This window comes from Struthio camelus, chromosome 1 (assembly GCF_040807025.1).
Source record: "Struthio camelus isolate bStrCam1 chromosome 1, bStrCam1.hap1, whole genome shotgun sequence".
NCBI classification, from domain to species: Eukaryota; Metazoa; Chordata; class Aves; order Struthioniformes; family Struthionidae; genus Struthio; species Struthio camelus.
Genome location: NC_090942.1, coordinates 68,098,716 through 68,117,673, shown reverse-complemented (window position 1 = coordinate 68,117,673; position 18,958 = coordinate 68,098,716). Strand labels below are relative to the sequence as shown.

The window sequence follows — 18,958 nt, the reverse complement described above, 5'->3', positions numbered from 1 at the left end:
GTAAAGAAACACCTCTTATGCGTGCACAGTGCCAAGGGAAAACTCTGCGATTCTGCCATGAGACAGCTATCCATCACAGTAAATTCCTTTGTTCTGCTCCTCTTTCCAAATTAAACAGTAAATCACTTGTTTCAAGGAACAGTTACCTTTCTTCACACAAAAAAAGTCTTGAAGTCTTGTTCAAATACAAAAATGGATTACCTGGGCTGGTTCAAACACTAAGTCTAAGGAATGGGATAGAATTGGAATAAGCAGAGGAGAAAATGTTTATTTTCTAAATAAGTCTAAATTTATTCATTACCCTAGTAAAAAAAAAAGTTTGGATTACAAGTGTCTGAACAGTATAAAAGTAAAAAAACAGGTTCCATAGATTTCTAATACATTAATACAAAGTGCATGACTACATACAGTTCATCTTGCATTACTACCAGGAATGGAAGAGGTGGGAGGGAGTAGGGGAAGCAGTTGGCAGTTGAAATCTAGCAATAAATAAATAAATACAGAAGAAGAGATGATCCATATCAGAGCATATCCTACCACCAACACTGCAGCCTTAGGCGCACAGAATTATTGATGCTGAAAACACAAATTCAAATGGAAGAAGGTATCTGTAAAACAGCCCTCATTAGACACGACCAACCTAGTCAAGCAGTTACACAAGCAAGTATCCATTTATTTGGTTGCAGATGAAAGCATGGTATGCAGCTTTATCCTCCCTTCAGAATCTCAGAGAGTTTAGGAAAAGCAAAATAAGAACAATGAAAGCTGTAAGGCTGTGATAAGTCAAAGCTCCATTTCCCCTGATGTTCTCTTCAGAGGTTGGGTTTCCCATCACAAGGAAAAAAAGAGCTTTGAGGGTGGAGGCTCCTCTTAAAACCTGCACCTTTCCCTACCCATGTTTTTATTTGCTAATCATTCCCATTGCAGGAAGTGAGATTACATGGAAATCCAGTCCTAAGCCCTACCCACCAAAATATTATGCTGACAACTCACACAAAAAGGAAAGCTTGTAGCAGTCCATTGCAGAATATCCCAAAAGAGTAATAATAAAAAAAAATCCCCTCCCCCCAAATCAGAAACAAATAAAAAAAGCAGAATTCCCAGGGTACACAAATTAAACCTTCATAAAAGGAACATGAAGCAATTGGGAGCTAAAACTGCAGCACACTCTTCCAGGAAGCTGCTTTCACCCTAAAGGCAAAGAGGAGCATGAAGGAGCGTCACAATGGTCTGTACAGAAGTTTGACTGGGAACGTGTGTAGGAAATACTACCTTTTGATCTCATATGCAGAGAGCTGCCTCTATTCGGTACAGTACCATTCTTAACAGAACTCCTCATAATTTGCAGTAAGTCCAGTACTCACAGAATTGTTGATCTGCTGGTTGTTTAACAAGAAACACAGAAGCACTGCAGGGGAAGGGTTCCAAAACAGGAATCTTGAATCCAGACCCCAAGCTAGGATTGAGTTATGTCCCCAGACTAGAACCTGCCTTGTTTAGCCAGGGGGTTTGGTTCTGTCACATTCAAAACCAGCAAGAAGTCTGTTTCATGGTCACATTTCAGCTACCTTGGGCCAACAAATACCAGTTACTCAGTTTTGGCCCTCATCTACACCTAACTTGGTCTAACTTGGTTGTTGCCTTGGTCCACCTCTAATCACCTGTCAGTCACTACAGGAGGCCTAGGGTGTCCGCTGCTGGGCTAAAAGGAAGTAGCCTTCCATTTCTCTATGGTCAGTTCTTCAGTACATCTTCCTCCTTAGCTGAGGAAGAGAGCTCTCCTGCTCCTTCTTGAGAGCATTTTACTTTGGGGGCCTTCTCAGATAACTACTGCTTACACTACAGATGTCTGCAGGTACCAGTCAGTGTCATGTAGGAGGGATGCATTATTTGTCTTTGTTACAATGTCAGTAGTATAGGGTGAGAACTCCACACCTTTAAAAAATATATATTTATATAACTAGAGAGGTGACTTATAACATTTCTATGTATTACTCCATCTCATCAACTCATACATGTCTAAGAATGAAATATTTTCTTGGGGATTTAAGGAAGGTTACCAACCAACTTCAAAAAAAAAATGCCTGACAACCACTGCTTCTTTCAATACAGAAACATGAACTACATATACTTTAATATACAAAAACCCATCTTCAAGTTCATTTGTGAAGAGAGTGGAAGGGGGAAAAATATTAGAGGGACAACCTTGCAGCAGCATTCAGCTTTGCTAAGTGTTCCATAGCGTCTTAAATATTTATGTACAGTCTTTCTGTAAGGATACAAACTGGCTTCAGAGTTTGTGGAATTGTAGCAGTAAAACCCAACACAGTTCTAGGGAATAGTCTTTTGGCAGCATAGCAGGTGTCCAAAGTGAACAGAATCACTTTCTAGTATTTTTCCAGAGAATAAAAGGATCTGTATAACCTTCTGCAGCTATCCAAGGAAGTCACCACTCCTCTTGGGTGGAGATAGATGGCGATTGTGGTCCCTCTTGTTCTGGCTTCTCAGTGGCAGACTTTTTATTGCTACAGCAAGGTTTGAAGAGATGAGTGTCTATGAGGACTTCCCCAAAACGCCCTTTGTAAATAATTCCACAGCAAACCTTTTGCCTGGAGGAAACAGTGGATGGGGCAGGGAGAGGGGGGGAGAGAGAGAGAGAGGGAGAGAGAGAGAGGAGGGGAGAGAGAGAGAGAGCGTTTATGTGTTTAGAATATACAGAAGTTACAGAAATGCAAAAATTAGTATGACTGATACACTACTTCTCTGAACCTCCAACGTTGTTTGGCTAGGATAGAAGGGAAAAGGCTGCTCAGAAAGAGCAAACAAGTCTGTGTCTAAATCCACAACATTACTTCGAAAAAAGTCTATGCCTGTGCAAAACTGTCTCCCATTTCTCTTCCCAGAGAAGTTCCATATACAGCTATCTGAGCTGAACTAACCTTGACTAAAATGTACTTGCAAACACTGTTTGAGAGGAGGCAGCAAAGTCACAACAACTTCAATGCAGCAATTGGCTAAACAAGGGAAAACCGTATCACAATGTGTAATAAAAGATAACAAAACCGATCAGCTCTCAGAAAGTGTTGTGGTTTTCCTCCCGCTCCAAATTTTTTTTTAAATGACAACCATCACAGGTCAACCAAATCCAATGTTATGTTTTGCTGCCAGGCTGAGGGCACCTATGTATTGGATAACACATCACATCTACAAAGCATAGTTTTAAGACAAAAGATAACTTTCCTGACTGTCATTATCTATTACTCCCAAAATATAAATTTTTTTTTATCCAGAACATTTATAAGCATTTAGGGAACTAAGGGGAGACAGGGGAAAACTTGTCTTAAGCACATGGCACTTATTTCCAAAGAAAGATAGGCTCCCATATCGTTGAATAGCCAGTGGCTTAAATGACATCCTTAACACAAATTAAGTTCAGCAGCACCCTGCAAATTCCCGAGGAACCAGAATCAAGCACTGTGTAAATGAGGCAAATTGCTGGTTGCACGGAATACAGGTACTGCTTTTTACCTTTTCCAATATGTGAGATCTAAAAAGGAGAAAACTGGTGTTCTGCTGGACCCAGCACTCATCTCTGTGTCAGAGCCATCATCAGACTGGTTACTGTAACAGGGAGACTGAGCTGGGGAGGCACTTGAGGTGGTACTGTGAGCATCAGAATCTGTAAGGAGGGAGGCACAAATGCAGGAATCAAGACATACAATCCAAGTAGTTAGTCATCCTCCTCCTCATCTATAAACGGTCACATTTGGATTGGGACTAGAGAGAAAGCATTTTAATCGGGGTGGAGGGGGTAACAACAACCACCATTTTTACTTTCCCCTGCCTTGAGAGAACACCTGGCAGCATCCTGGAGACAGGCCTCAGAGCTGGAAGAGTGCCCTTGTACCCAAAAGACCAGAAAGTGGCTGACTCGGGCTTCATCTCCTAGCTCTCAAACGCAGCCCGTGCAGGTCACACTTTGGACAAAATCCTAGTCCCTCTCTGGTATCACTGCAACATTCTTGCAGATGATCCTAACCCAGTAATTCCTCTGTCGCCCCAAATCTCGTTTCTTATCCATCCTATTAAAATCTTGCAAAGCGCTTCTCATTAGTGATTATTCCTCATGCACTGCATTAGGTAGGACTAAGTTTTTGCTGAATCAAGACCAAACTACAAACTCAGTGCAGATGCACACCTAAACAGAGGGACTGCTGGCCTACCATTTAGTTGTTATCTCTAGCACCTACAGTAACACAATTAAGAATTAATTACAGCATGCTGGATGAAGAAATAAAAGCTCTTTGGGTCAGGGCCTTTCCAAGTTTTCTTAGGTGAGTTTATTTGTGCTCAGTACAATAAATGCTTTTTAAACAATAAAGAACCCCTTAGTTTTCCAAAGTCTGCTTCATATGCATTTCCTTCAAGTCAGGTAGCATAACTGAAATAGAGGATTAAGACAGCAACAGTTAAGAGGTTAGGAGGTTTGTTCTAGAGGAAAGAGCTAAACTGCTGACATCCATTTAGAGTATGACTGGCAGATGGTTTTGCTGGGAAGCTATGAATCCCAATCTATTTGAAGAGCGTAAGCGTTAGTAGGAAGAAATCACTGAGACTGTCAAAGGAAGGTGTAAGGAAACTGCTACAGAGGAAAGACGGCAAGAATTTAAAGGGAAAAATAATCTAGGCTAAACAGAAAGTTGAAAACCTATATGGAAGAAAGACTGATAGTGATATCAGCAGAACAGTCTTCCTTGAGAAAGGACAGCTGAAAACCCTCTTTGTGCATTAATGAGACCAGAGGGTGAACTATTCCAACTCCAATTGCAATGAGGATTCTGCCCAAGCACCTTCCAGGAACATGTTGCTTAAGTGTGGGACATACACTACAATTGCCTGCTCTCGAAAGCCAGGTGTCCTCGCTCCCCACCTCCATAACCTTTCCTTGCCACTTCCCCACCTGACACAACCCACCTCTGCCCCACAACACACCCTGCTCAAACACTCTTCCTCTTCATTCCACTACCCTCTCCCCAAGCAGTTAGGGAAGACGTCTGAGAACACAAATGAATCTAGACAGTAATTTGACTGAGTCAGTTAACAATAAGCTATTTTAGGGGAGGCCAAAGTTTACTGCCAAAATCTCTTTGGATCAACTTACTGTGCCGCTTGAATTCCTTTTGCAGTTTGCTGATTTGATTGCTCTTTATTCTACTTCCAGAGAGAGTTTTCATTTTCTTTGGTTTCAGGGTTGTTTTCAGACTGGGTCCAGCCCTGGCATCTACCACCTAGAATACAGAAAACCTGTACCTAATACTTCTGCATCATGCTCAGATACTGCATGAATCAAGGAACCTGAACAGATTTAGCTGAGGTGTTCAAGCCCAGCTTAGTTAAACTGAGGCACTTCTGTGCATTGCCACTCTTATATTTCATTTAAATCTGGCTCATAAGAGGCCGAGTCTACAGGAAGAGGGGAAAAAAAACCAGCTTTAAAAGCACATTCAGTTAAACTTTTGTCTTTCTCCTATTTGGACAGACTCAGTTCAGTGGACAGCTGTTGTTTAAGCCAATGCAGATTCAGTTAAGAGAGTCTACCAAGCATTTGCCCTGTTGTGGGTTTTTTTGTTTGTTTTTAAATCATCAATTTCACTTTCGAAAAGGCTAGTGCTGGTAATTACCATAGCTCTGGCTCCCCTGTTATCATCAAGGCCTCCTGACAAAAAGATTATAACATACACAAAGAATCCCGATCATCTTCCCGGTCTCAGGCCCAAAATGAATTAGGTATATCACAGTAGATTTTATGAGTGGGAATGGTTGTGAGTTATTAGTCATTTCAATTATCTGACTAAGCCGATTTGATTTATATGTTGCTTGAGCAAGTCACCTTGCTTGTTCAAGCTATTAAGAAAAGGAAAAAGGAGGAGAATGGCCAATTTTTGGACAGAGGCCAAATCTGGAACGTTTTGAGTGTCATAAGAGACTTTTGGACAAAGTTATGAGCTTGTGAAAACGAGGAATTACAAGGTAAGCTAGTCTGCGACTCCATCCAGGGCTTGCACAATCACAATTTGCACATAAGCCAGATGAAGACGGGCAAGAGCCATATAGCAGGAAATATTCTGGGCAGAGTTTAGAGATGGTGGGTGGGTACACGTGTGTGCCGGGCCAGGGAGGACAGCAAACCCAAAAATCTTGCTAGTGCCTCCCTCTCTAGCAGGATGGGCTGCAAGACAGAAAACAAGTTACTTCAGGAACATGAGAGAAATAGATAAATAACCAACTAACATGATTCCAGTTTTTTTTGGATCCTGCTGGCAGTTTTTTCCATCGTTTCACCAAAAGGACACAGGCATTGCAAATATCTCCTGAGCGGGCCTCATGGAGCCTAGCAAAAAAGAAAAAGTAAAAATAATTTGTTAACAGTTAGTTCCTTAACAGAGCAAGAAGCATAAAAACTGAAGGCGGGGGAGGGAAGCTCCCATGTCCTGTTTTTCAGACATGACAATTAGTCTGGGGTGCTCAAACAGTGCCATCTAAAAAACAGGCTCTAACTTTTGGAAAACACTCTTTTATACTGAAATAAAAGCTATCAAGAGCGTCTCCAGAAGGGCACTAAAAAACAGCCCTATCCCCTCCAGTTATTTTTTTGAAACTACACTTCCAGTGGGTTGGTTGGTTTGTTTGGGAGGGAGGAGGAATAATCATATTCCTTGAATGCACATTTGAGAACAAACCTTGGAGATCTGACAAAAGCTTATTCAGCTCTTAGCTTTCTCACGGAGCTTCAAGGATGAGTAACAAACACCACCTAACGCACCCCTGCATACGCGTAGGATAAAGGTTCAGATACAACAGTCACTGGAATGACAGCAGTACTTGCTCCCTTCTAACAAGCTTTCTTCAGAGCTGATCCCTTTGGCTAAACCACACTAAAAGGTACAGAAAGGAGATACACTGTGGAATTTTTCAGCTATTTAAATGGGAGGACTTTGAAGCATTTACAGATGAATGGGACAGGCTCAGATAAGCCAGTGTTTGCTCAGTGTTAAAGACTGCATTTTTACCTTAGCGAACATTTCAGATAGCACAAAACCAAAAGGCCTGGTATACTGCAAGCTTCTTTACTGCAGTTTATATAAAAAGGCCATGGGCCTTTACACGGTCTTTCCACTGCCAAGGATAGCAGCCAAGAAATATGCCAGGGAAAATCATCAGCATCAGATTTATGTACAAAAAACCCCATGGTTAAGAAATACAGAAGGCCTATAAAATCATACATGAAAGAAGTGTTTCTAGATAAAGGGGGAAAAGAAAAACAAGGAAAAGATTTACAAAGACTGCAAAGTTTTATGTATATGAAGCACTCAAGTCAGCAGCAGTAGCTATATGCATATATATTTTTAATATAATACATTTAAGTTCCAGTTGGGCCAAAGATTCTCACGAGAGTTCATCCAACAAGATTGGGAGGAAAAACAAAAGAACAGTGACAGCTTAGACTGGGAGGAAAAACACAAGAATAGTGACAGCTTCGACACTGTTCCAGGGAAAATACTTTAATGGAAAAATACAGCATAAACAGGAGAAATGATTATCTCAGCCAAATTTCAAAAATAAACAAAAGTAAAAAAAATAACTACAAGCTGTCAACAGGAATTTGCTTTCTTGAAAATTTGATGACACTAATTAGATGCAATTTCAAAGTTGTTAGAAAGTAGCTCCAAAAAGTTAAAAGGTCATAGCAGCTCGTACAAGAAATCATCGATATTTATGTAGATTTGTTTAACAATGCTTTCAAGTAGCATTAGTTGCCCCATTACCTAACTGGAAAGCTACTTACCCAGCATTCACATTCTATCGCAACGCATTTCCGACTGAAAAATTCTAGTAATATATTGATATCCTCTATTTGAGCAAAGGCCCCACCACTTAAAGAAAAAAAAAAAAAACAGCTGTGCATAAAGTCTGCTGGAACTGCTAAATATAACCTGTTGAATTTTGACTAACGTTCTTGAATCTTCAAAGCTACAGAAAGCCTCCGTGGTTCTGTGCTGTCTTGCACCTTGCACAGGGATTTTCACCTCTAAGGAAAAAGTACAAAATGGATTGTTTGACATGTGTCCGAAAATCACTGCACGTGCTGTAGGGCAGATGAGGCAGCCTGACCTCTCACTGTTGTAATCTATAGAAGCTCTTCACTGATAGCAACAATACATTGGCAACCAAACGGTATCACATGCAGCAGCAGAGCCTCTAGTCCCTCCTGGCCTGGCCTGTAGTGGGAGAATTGGAGGAAGCTGAAACCAGCTCCCCTTGCCCCCTCCCAAACCAGTCTAATCTTTTCAGTCCCTCCCTCAGAGCAGAACAGCTAAGTGCGCCAGGTTCAAAGCTTAGCGACAGAAATTATGACTGACCACAGCATTGACTAAAGAGAGAATCTTACCCAAAACAATTCTGGAAGTCCTTTTCGTAACGCTTACTGTCGGTGAAACGAGAACTGGAAGACTTTGCTCTGCAAATACAGCAGCCCTCTATACTCCGGTACATCTTCGGTTTGTGAAAGCCAAACATCTTTTCCTCCCTGCTGTGGCCTGTGAAAACAAACAGGAACTGGTATTACTTATCACTTTCAGATACTGAAAGGAAAACCTGTGCAATTCACTAAGCATTCCAAAACTAGATTATAATTCAGGATTGGAAACTGCTAGATTAGGCTTTAGCTCTACCCTGCCTCACCTCAGAGGAGCAGGTGCACCCAAAATACACTGTCTTATTTTAAAAGAACAGCCACAACAAAACAGTTGGAATATTAAGCAACACGCAGCAGGACCCGTGACAAGGTCATTCACTGCACAATTTTACTCTAAGGGCACCTCTACCACAGTGCAATCCAGAAGTGGGAATGCAGCTGACTCAGCTAACAAAAGCCATACACCTGTGGCAAAACGGGCAGCAGGACAAGCTGTAGGAACCTGCCCGAGCCCCTGGATAAGTGGTTGGCAGCTGAACCCTGGGTCACTGGAATTGCGTTGTCATCATCGCCAAATGTTTGTTGGAAACATCCCTGCCAAACTTTGCTGAAAGTGAGTAGGAGTCATTTTAAATGAGCTACAGTCATACCTCTAGGCTGTAGGGCAGACATACATGAAAAGCCACTCTATAGCAGGGTGGAGATCCACCTAGCTCTCAGTGGCTATGTCTGCAGTGCGGGACCCGGGAGCATTTCTCATCTCCCCGGTCTGGGTGAGCATCCCAGCCACATCCCAGCTCCGTGTCAGCACAGGCTCAGTTCTCACCCTCCTGCCTTCCCCGCCCTGCTTTCCCTGGGAAGGAAACTGAGCTACGTGGGCTAGAAGAGGGCTCAGGCAGCAGAAGCCTGGGGCACAGCACATTATGCACCTACCACGCACCCTAGCCCTAGCCAATGATGCCAGACCAGAAAGTGTTCTGTTTACAAGCAAGTCGTTTTTCCTTAACCACCAGCTCTGCAAGCTCAGTATGGGCTAAAGCTCTTAGAGGTTTGCCTTTCCTTCTCCTCCCAGACTGCTTCCAAAGTGAGCAAAACTGGTGCTTTCCTGGCTCCGGGCCTGGACACAAGGCAAGTTTTTACAGGTCATACAGAACTTCTAGCTTTTATGTCCAAACAGATGCAGAGATTGTTCCAAAAAGGGTTCTCTTTCAAGCAGACAACACCGCAAGGTTTACTTAAACAACCCACCGCAGAGAACAGCCACCTCTGCTGCTTGTGATCAGTGCCAGCACGCAGCTCCATGAGAACAGGTTTTCACCCCTGAGAAATTCTGCTTATAAAAGCTAGCAGACAGCCATGCAAGTAGTACAAGACTTTCTCCCTTCCCTTAACTAAAAGGCCAAGGCATATTCTTGGAGAAGCTAAAAAAAAAAAAAAAAAGAAAAAAAAAACCACACACCCACTTCTCTCAACAAAAATCTATCAAAAGACCCAGTAGCTCAGGTAGGATTTTCAGAAAGGCAGCATCTCCATCATTTGTGGACAAGTCTGGGGAGAGGGAACTCTCGCTCACCTCTCAGTCCCAGGGACTGCCAAGGGATCTTGGGTCACTGGTGAAGTATGAGGCATAGGGGTCTTGTCCCCACATATTCACCAGCAGGAGGGCAAGGGAAGAAGTTCTAATTTCCACCAGACAGACAGAAGAAATTAACTTGAAATCTTTGGTACTTAACATTGAGCCTTGTCACATCATCGTAACAGTAAAACAATTTGGAACGTAAATTGAGATGAGACTGAGATTATGCTTCCATAAAACAGCCGTACCTAGCACCTTGCTTGCTTACAGAGATTTCACTTGGGGAAAAAGACACTGTATGTTTTTGCAGGACCAAAGTAAGAGCTAATGAACTGCCTAGGCCTAGTCATAGTCCTCCACACACAACTGAAAACACTCTCAGCATCAGCCCTTCTCTTCCCTCCCTCTCCCCGCCTCCCAGGAAACATCAGAACAAGGCAGCACTGCAAAGCAAAAGCACAAGGTTCCCAGGCTCCTAATAAAAACAAAACATGGAAAATCTTTTACATAATACTGCTAGTCAATACTCTTGCACAAAACCTGTTAAGGAACCCTTAATGCACACTTGCATTTCAGTCTAGCATGCTGCAGCACAAGATCACTTGCTGCCCCTTGGGGTTGTCTCTCCTTGCAATTACACCAACATGTAAAAAGACATCTACCCTAAAGAAAACTCGTCTTGCTCGAACCCCTTGCACGCAAGGGACTTGCGCAAGCTCAACACTGAGGAGATCCTCCAGGCTTAGGAGAAAATGGAGGGAATTAATCTTTCCTTCTCTCCTGTCCCAACCCAAGCTACTGCATGGCTATTTGACATAGGTTTGAAGCATTAGATTCCCTTCTTCCCAGTGCACATTTGCAGCACAAGGAGCTCACCTATGGCCGGGCTCTCTCAAAGATGACTTGTGCGCATACCCAGCAAAGTCTCCCCAGATACTGCTAGGCTTCTTACAAGACCCACTCACTGCCCCCTCTACTAGGACAGCATGGGCCTGAAGGCCAGGAGCAGCTGTAGCAAGTAAAAGGTGTCTGACTAGTGACCTGCTGAAAAGGCTTTTAGAGAGCTTGTTACGACTCAAAACTACTCTCTACTTCTGCTGGGATATCTTTTCAAAGGAACTTAACCGATGAATCTGACTGCACACCCAAATCGGGTTCATACCCCTGGACTGTCAAGACACAGTAAATGAAGTGTTCAGGCAGACATGTAGAGTATATATTTTCTTTCTTAGCAGCCAGCGTGCTTCTTCAACAGAGAGTCTCTTCAGGCTACTGCATTTAACAAGCCTCTGGAGATCCAACAGCATGTTCCCTTGGGAATTTCCAGCTACCAGTTAACTCTGGATTTTGCTTATGATCACCCAATGTTAAGTCTGTGGTGCTATTCTTTAGAAAATCAAGGACTAACTAGGTTCATCCGGACCACAAACTTTTAAGCAGCAAGATAGTTTGATTTACTCTCCAATCCAGTTTCTCCCAGAAATCTGGATGCTGATGAGATGATCTCTATCACCAGCTGGTATTTACACCATAGGAGAACAAGCTGCATGTTTTACAATTCATGCTTGCGCAAGGCCTGGCATCAGACATGTATATGCTGAAAATATTTTGTCTTGCATCGTTGCTGCCATTCTCACAGGAGCAGCCTTTCAACACAGTCTTTCAATAGAAGGGAAACTAGTGCCATCTGTTTCCCACTTGATGAATGGTCAGCAACGGTATTACCATATATCATTCCTGAATGGGGAAGAGCTAGCAGCAAAACCACGAGTAAAACAGATTTCTGACAACTGCACTGAAGTGCAGTTATAAATGGAAGGCGGCAGTCCAGTTACACATCTAATCCTAAACAGTTGTCATTTAACCATTATATACTAAATATTCTGTCAGCTGGAGAGCTTAATAGCTAATACAGACTGCATTTGAGTCTAGAAGTACTTATCAGCACTGCTAAACTTAAAGCAGTCTGTCTCAGCTTCCATTCTAAAATGTAATTACACGTCTAGTGCTAGTGTTGCTGTTGACATTACATTTCTATAGCCTCAAGTGTACTTGAAAACGGCATATGACTGGGCCCTTTGAAAGGTTTAACTTGAAAGCTTTATAACTTTGATCTCAAATTAGAAACAGGGAGCTAGATTGCAAGCTACTGTAATGCAGCACAGTGACTCTACAATGCCTCAATCTTGGTTGTGGAAGTATAACCACGCACAACTCCGGACACCAAAAAAAGCGGTAGGTAGGAACGTAGCTCCATAGAACTCAAAGGACTACAACAGATTTTTTTTCTGCCAGATTTAAACTTGTTATTTGAATATAAGAAGTCTTTTACATGACCAGTTGCACAGAAGAGAAAGGAATCACTCACCAACAAGAAATCAGAAGCATATTTGCCATTCTGCAGAAGTGGAGTGACTATGTGAAGGAACTCCTAAATTAGGGAGAAGATGAGTTATCCTGCCTGGTCAAAGACACGCAGAAGAAGCAGCTGCTATTCCTCAGAGTCCTGCTTCAAAGAACTGCTTTAGCAACTTGAACAGACTCAGAGACCCAGAGAGGACCGCAGAACAACTTTTCTCCATCCTGCCGCCCTCTCACTTTTGAGAAAGGCTAGTGCCTCACTCCAAAAAAAAATTGGAGTCGAGCAGAAAGCAGTAAACTAGGAGGGGAAGGGAAAAAACCCTGCTCACGTATTTGTGAAAGGCTGGTACAAAGCAGTGTGCATCACGTGAGTGAGTTGTTCAGCACTTTGGTTACCTGTCAGGACTAGAATTTGGGACTCAGTTCTGTTTGCAAAATCTAATTTGACAGTCTGAAGCAGAAGGAGGTATTGCTTCAAACGCTCATTAAATTTTCAAGTTAAGGAAGAACTTCCAAACTCTCTAGATTTGAAAATAAGGAAAGCTAAGCCACTTCCATTTGCCCTTCCAGATTCCTCCTGCATTCTTTCTGATCACCCAAGAAGAATGAAAAACTTTTACAATAGAAAGGAAGGAATTCCTAGAAGACATGCATGTCTCCCTTTTTTAACAAAATCATCAAGCCGCTCAAAAGGAAGCGGCTCACCTGTTTCTTGTGACTCTGAAAGAGAAACACTTCTGGGGTTACAGGACAGCAGAGGGATGGCAGTTCATCTGCTTAACCACTCCCTCACTTCCCTTCTCCTCCTTCTAACCCTGGATCACTTATGCTTTGTGCAACCCAAAACTTCCAGTAGATTGCCAGAGAAAGGGACAACCCCTGCAATTAATTTGATTCCTCCTCCTCCATACAAAACAGCCTTGGCACAGCTTCCCTGAAGCAGAGTTACAACAAACAAAGATCTAGCCTACATATGTTGATACAGCCGGTTCTTGTCAAAAAAATCTCACAATACTGATCTCGGCAGTATTTCACTGGAACTAAAACACAGCCAAAACTGGTGCTTTTTTTTTTTTTTTTAAGGAATCAAAAGCCTTGAGAAAACAGAAAGATACATATATATGTGCACATATAAGCTATGACTTCTGCATCTCTAAGTGCATACGCCCAGACACATGCACACACACGAAAAGTGCTTCCAGAGCTGTCTAGGGTGCCAGGAGTTGAGCTGTCTGGCTAATAAATTCTTGGGCCTGTCAGTCTGCTGAAATGAACTGCAATACAACTGTGTATCAACAAAAAAGCTAGCCTATATCAAATACTCAGTGTAAACATATGCCACCTGAGTTTACGTGCCCCACAAAGAAGCTTCAGAGCAGAAAGAAAAAGTTAAAATTGGACTCCAGAAAACCGTATCTTAACATGCCCAAAGCCAATATGCTTCAAGGAAAGAAGAGATGAAACTAATTGGTGCTGTCTAAAAACATAACTTCAATCTTCACAAAATCATTTTTACATTGACATCTTGCCTTTTAGCTCAAAACATATGGACCGATTTCTGACAACCATAAAGTTGGAATTCCGCATGTACTATACATTCCTCTGCTCCCTTATAGCCTCATTACTTTGCCCCCGCTTCCCTTCCTCTCTCCACCCAAAACAACTTCATTTGGAAGAAAGCTGTATTTGGCCACTAATACAGTCCAGGCACATCAAAATAAATAGCATCCTGTGGAGTTTTCACTTGATGAGCTGAGCTAATACAGTAAAAGGTCAAATGAGATCTTCAGGAATCTTTCCTCTGCCAAAATAAGTAAGCTAACTCTTTTACTGCTAGTCTTCTGCAGCTACCGTTGTATACGCTCTGTGCTGCCATGAAAACTTAGCATACCAGATGTAACAAGCAGCAGCTACAAGACCACGTATCAGAAATTAAAACCAACATTTCTTTCCTATGTTTGAGCCTCCTACAGCATTCAGGCTGAGTCACAAGCTATTCCAAGTGAAGTCTGCAACTTGACTGCTTTTGAAAAGGAGCCTAAAGAGCCTATGACCTACTGATCTTCAGTAGGAAATAAGTACCTAACCCATTTAGGCAAAGAAAAAAAGTGAAAGGCTAAGCCACTTGGGTGTTCCTGCAAATTGCTATGCAGCTAGTACTCCTGAAGGGACAGGCCAAAGGATGAAAACAGTAATCAGTAACATTTGCATAGGAAAAAAAAAAAAATCCCAAACCTGTCACACCTGCAGATATTCCATTTTGAAAGAGGCTTTTTTTTTTTTTTTTGGAAAATCCTATTACATAACACTATGTGCGGTCTAACCAGGAGCATGGCAGGGAAATGCTGGGATGCTCTTAAGTAAGTGCTGGAGTTGAGTCTGTGTTGCTCATCTGAGAGCAGTGACTGCAGCTGCTATGATGTTGTTTGTATCCACCTGCTGCTGAAAAAGCACCATGGAGAGCTGAGGTCATTAGACACTGAAAAGGTCTTTTTAGAAGAAGATAAAATATCTGATAGGGTCTGCAAGGGAGGAAAAGGATACATGTAACAAAATGAGTGGAGTGACTTCATTATAAAGGATATATTTACAGTATCCGTAAGTATTACTGGAGACTTCATTTGGACTTTGGACTGACTGAGCACCTTCTAAAGAAATGCAAGAGCCCAAGTGGTGAAATGGAGTCCTGCCCCTCCATTCTGCTAATCTATCCAGTTTCCAGCCCTCTGTTCCCACCCCAGGCTTGCTGGCTTCTTCTTTTGTTAAAAAGCAAGTGCTAGAGAAGGTACAACCAACTTCTGCTTCAGACTGCATGCGGTTCATCGCATTCCGAAAGAAGTACGAATCATCAAGTGCTAATTAGAATCAATGCAAAGCAGTCTGGTGACCCAGAAAGAGCTGTTCAGCACAACTAAGATAACAAACCATCACAGTTTTAACATTGTTTATTTTTAACATGTGAGAATTTATCAGTTCATTTTCTTCTACTAAGCAGTAAAGGATGTTTTCTTTTTAAAGGAAAGACTGCAAGCTGTAGGCAACTAGCTCCCCTTTGAGAATCTCCTACTGGTTGGGAGAGAAGCACGGAGGAATTTTTCCCAGAGGCTCTGGGAAAGTTGATCCCACCTACTTTCAGGGGCAGCTGGATACTGCATGCCTGTAGATGTGTTTGAAAATCCCATGACTTGTTACTTACTGATTCACTACCACTGACTGCAGACTTCAAGAAACCTGGAATTTATTTTGGGGGGGGGGGGGGGGGGGGAAGAGAGCTTGGTGCCCACGGATGTCAGCAGAAAGACCCCTAGTTCACTGCTTGCCCCATGCTGTAGAGCACATGCAACTTTCTCTGGTCATTGAAGAAAACAGAAAACTACACAGTGAAGCTGGCTACGTGCACACTGAGGAGAAGGGGGTTTCCGCAGCGTATCGTGGCACGCGGCAGAAACAGTCTCACCTTTAGAAGTAAGTCCACGGGAGCAGCGGGGTTTGCTGAGGAACCGTCAAACCTCCTGCTTTGCCTTGCGTGAGGGTAAACAGGCGTCTCCACAGCTGTCAACCTATCCCCTTCACCTGAATTAAAATCGGAAAGGAAAAATAGCACTGCATCAGGATGTGTTAAAAGTATGCTCCTTAAGCCTCCAATGCAAAGCTCTTGAAGCTCTGGACTCAGTTCAGGACACTTGGCCTTCTCCTCTCTGCACCCACACGGGGATGGTGGCAGGGGCCTTGCCTTCAGCCCAGCGAAAAGACACGTGCTGTACACACCCAGGTTGAGGGACTGCTTCCTAGGCCAGCTGCCTGCAACCCTACGGTGCTGGAGCACAGCTCTAAAGTTTTTTGCAATTGTAACGATTATGAAATAATTTGGGCACACAGGACTGCCAGTCCCTAGAGAGCGAGCGGATGGTCGGGGACAAGGCCATCGGCAGGATGATCTGGGGCTATTCCTGCCAGGAGAGACTCGCCTGCGGGGCTGGGGGGAGCCACGGGGCAGGCAGCATTCAGCCCTGTGCCAACACGCAGTGGGGTAAACAACAGGTTTGGCAGGCCCCTTTAAACCCCTTCAGCTACGCATCCGGCGATGGGTGTAAAAAGGAGACGGCAATTTTTAATCCAATGAGAGATTTGAATGGAAGCCGTTTCCCCGGCTCAAAACAGCAAGTAAATAAATAATAGTAAAAAAAAAAAAGAAGAAGAAAAAAAAAAGTAACAATAACCGGGGATGCCCGGCAAAGTACAGTTTGAGCAGCCCGCGGGGGAGGCGCGCTGCCGGCACGCGGAGGCTGCGGCCGGTTGTCCGCCGAGCAGCGCGTGGCGCGGGGGCAGCGCGGTGGCTCCGCGCCCGCCCTCCGCGAACAAAGACCCCCGCCGGCTGGCGGCGGGGCCCACGACCTACTTTTCCGCCGAGCAGGTGGGCCGGGAGCCGTAGGAGCAGCCACCACCACCGCCGGCCCGCCCGCAACGCGCGCCCCCTCCCCTGCCCCCGAAGGGCGAAACGTGCAACTTCCAGAAAGCCCACATAAATATATATTAAAAAAAATTTAAAAAAAGTGCGGGGGGGGGGGGGGGACACGGGACTGACCAGGCGGCCCCGGCCCGGCCGCGCTGGCCCCAGCCGGGGCGAGCGGGGCTGCAGCCGCCCCCGGTGCGCGGCCGCGGCTCCGGGCGCCCCCCCCCGCCCCCGCCCGTCGCTGTTTCCTCATGGCTTTGCCCTGACGTAATTCAAACATGGCAACAGCCCCACTTCAAAGGGCAGAAGGGGTAGATACCCCCCCTCACCACCAACACCCCCCCCCGCCGCGGCCGGGGGCGCCAACGCAGCCCCCCCACCCCACCCCGGTACCGCGGACGGGGCTTCCCTCCCTGCGCGCCCCACACGCGCAAACACGCCCCCTCCTCCTCCGCCTCCTCCATGCACGCGGCGGCGTGGTACCTCGCGGCAGCGTGCGCGCATCCAAAGTTTCGCCGCCCCTCCAAAGTGCTCCCAAACCTGCAGCCAGCCCCTCAAACACCCCCCCCCGGCGCGGGGCACGCTCACTCCGGCCGGTCGGCGCCCCCCCCTCCCTCCCCTCCGCGTTTCCGCGCGCGGTCGGGCGCACACGCGGAGTCGCGGCGCCGGCAGCACATGGGAGCCCTTTGTTTTCCCCTCCGCCGGCTCCCGCCGACGTGCGGCACCCGGGAGCGGCCGGCCGCTCCGCGGGGCTCGGGGCAGGCGGCGAGGGAGCGCGCAGGCCCCCGCGGAAGCCAGAAGTTGCCCGTTGTCTGCGTGCGGCGCGGCGGCGTCCGGCAGCCGCTTTTGCCCCCGCGCTGCGCTGCGCTGGCGGCGGCGCCATCACCGCCCGCGCAGCGGCCCCGCGTGTCACCCCACCGCACGCGCACACTTCCCCCCCCCCCTATTTCGGGGCGGGCAGAGCCCCTGACCGCTCTAAAGAAGAAAAAAAAAAACAACAACAGGGGAAAAAAATTTAAAAATTCTAAAAAGTCAGCAAGCCGCCGCCCCCCACCCCCCCCCGCGGAAGGGGGGCGCCCGTGGTGCCCCCTCCGCTCCGCCGCCGAGCGGGCACCAACTTGTGCGCGGCAGCGCTACAGGTGTGCGGGCGCTGCGCAGGGCCGCGCCGCACCTGCGCCGCCCCCGCGCCCCGCGCAACGGCCGGGCCGCCCTCCCGGCGCGGCGGCGGCGGGGCTCCGCGCCCGCGGCCCCGGAGCGCTCCGCGGCTCCGTCGCCTGCAGCTAGATCGCGCTTCCTCTCGGGGGTTTAACGTTTTCATCTCACTTTGGGGTGGAGTGGGGGGGGGGGTCAAAGTCGGTGAGGGGGGTGTGCAACAATGCGGGAGGCGTTTCGCGACCGGAGCGGCTGCTTTAAACTCCACTACCTTTTTTTTTTTTTAAAAAAAAAAAAGGGGGAGGGGGGAGAGGAACGCCGCACACAGGAGCCATGCGTGTCAAACTGTTTCGGGCGGTAAAGTGTTCTCACTGTACCAAAACTAAGGACAGCCTCCAGGATTAACTTGCAACGACCACAAACCACCGACTGTTGCAAAAAAAAAAAAAAGAAAATAAAAAGAAAAAATAAAGGGGAGGGGAAAAAAAAGGAAAAGAGAACAAGAAATTCAAACCCGAGCCTCTCGCTTCTCATTGCCCAGACTTTCCTTCCCCTCTGCCCCCCGCGGCACTCACCTCAGCTCCCCGTGCACCCGCCAGCAGACCGCGAGCGTGCCCCGCCGCGCCGCGCTCTGCGCAGCCGCCCCGTCGCGCCCCGCTGCCTGCATGCAACCTCCGGGCCCGCGCGCGCGCGCGCGCCCCCCCCTCCTCTCATCTGCCCTCCCCTCCCCGCGGCGCGCGCCGCTCTGCGCACGCGCCGTTCCCACGGCCCCCATTCTACTCAATCGAGCCCTTTCGCTCGCGCGCCCCATTGTCCTTTTAAGGGAGAAAGGCCGCGCGGGAAGCCGGGGAGGAGGGGAGGTGTTGCCCATTGTGACGGCGGAGATGACTTCACTCAAACAGCCCGGCCGGGACGGGGCGGGGCCGCGCGCGCGCGCCGG

General features: G+C 46.1%; 1 protein-coding gene across 2 annotated transcripts; it reads right to left on the bottom strand.

Moving 5' to 3' along the window:
* Positions 1-266: 266 nt before the first annotated feature.
* Positions 267-18,745, bottom strand: SINHCAF (SIN3-HDAC complex associated factor). Of its 2 annotated transcripts, none has more exons than XM_068946453.1 (7): positions 18,594-18,745; positions 15,871-15,986; positions 8,450-8,597; positions 6,292-6,391; positions 5,162-5,288; positions 3,529-3,679; positions 267-2,609 (listed from the first exon to the last, which is right to left on the bottom strand). In XM_068946453.1, the coding sequence occupies exons 3-7, from the start codon at positions 8,575-8,577 to the stop codon at positions 2,447-2,449; spliced, it is 669 nt and encodes a 222-aa protein (XP_068802554.1). In that variant the 5' UTR covers positions 8,578-8,597; positions 15,871-15,986; positions 18,594-18,745; the 3' UTR covers positions 267-2,446. The 2 variants fall into 2 exon arrangements, with proteins under 2 accessions (XP_068802554.1, XP_068802564.1); XM_068946463.1 differs by lacking the exon at positions 18,594-18,745 and adding an exon at positions 16,999-17,079.
* Positions 18,746-18,958: the final 213 nt, after the last annotated feature.

Bases quoted from the DNA above. Each gene is read 5' to 3' on its own strand.
- SINHCAF (XM_068946453.1), bottom strand. From the start codon at position 8,577: ATGTTTGGCTTTCACAAACCGAAGATGTACCGGAGTATAGAGGGCTGC. The intron at 6,392-8,449 runs GTAAGATTCTCT...CTTTTTTGCTAG, and splicing joins GACTTCCAGAATTGTTTTGG to GCTCCATGAGGCCCGCTCAG. The intron at 5,289-6,291 runs GTTAGTTGGTTA...TCTGTATTCTAG, and splicing joins CCAAAAAAAACTGGAATCAT to GTGGTAGATGCCAGGGCTGG.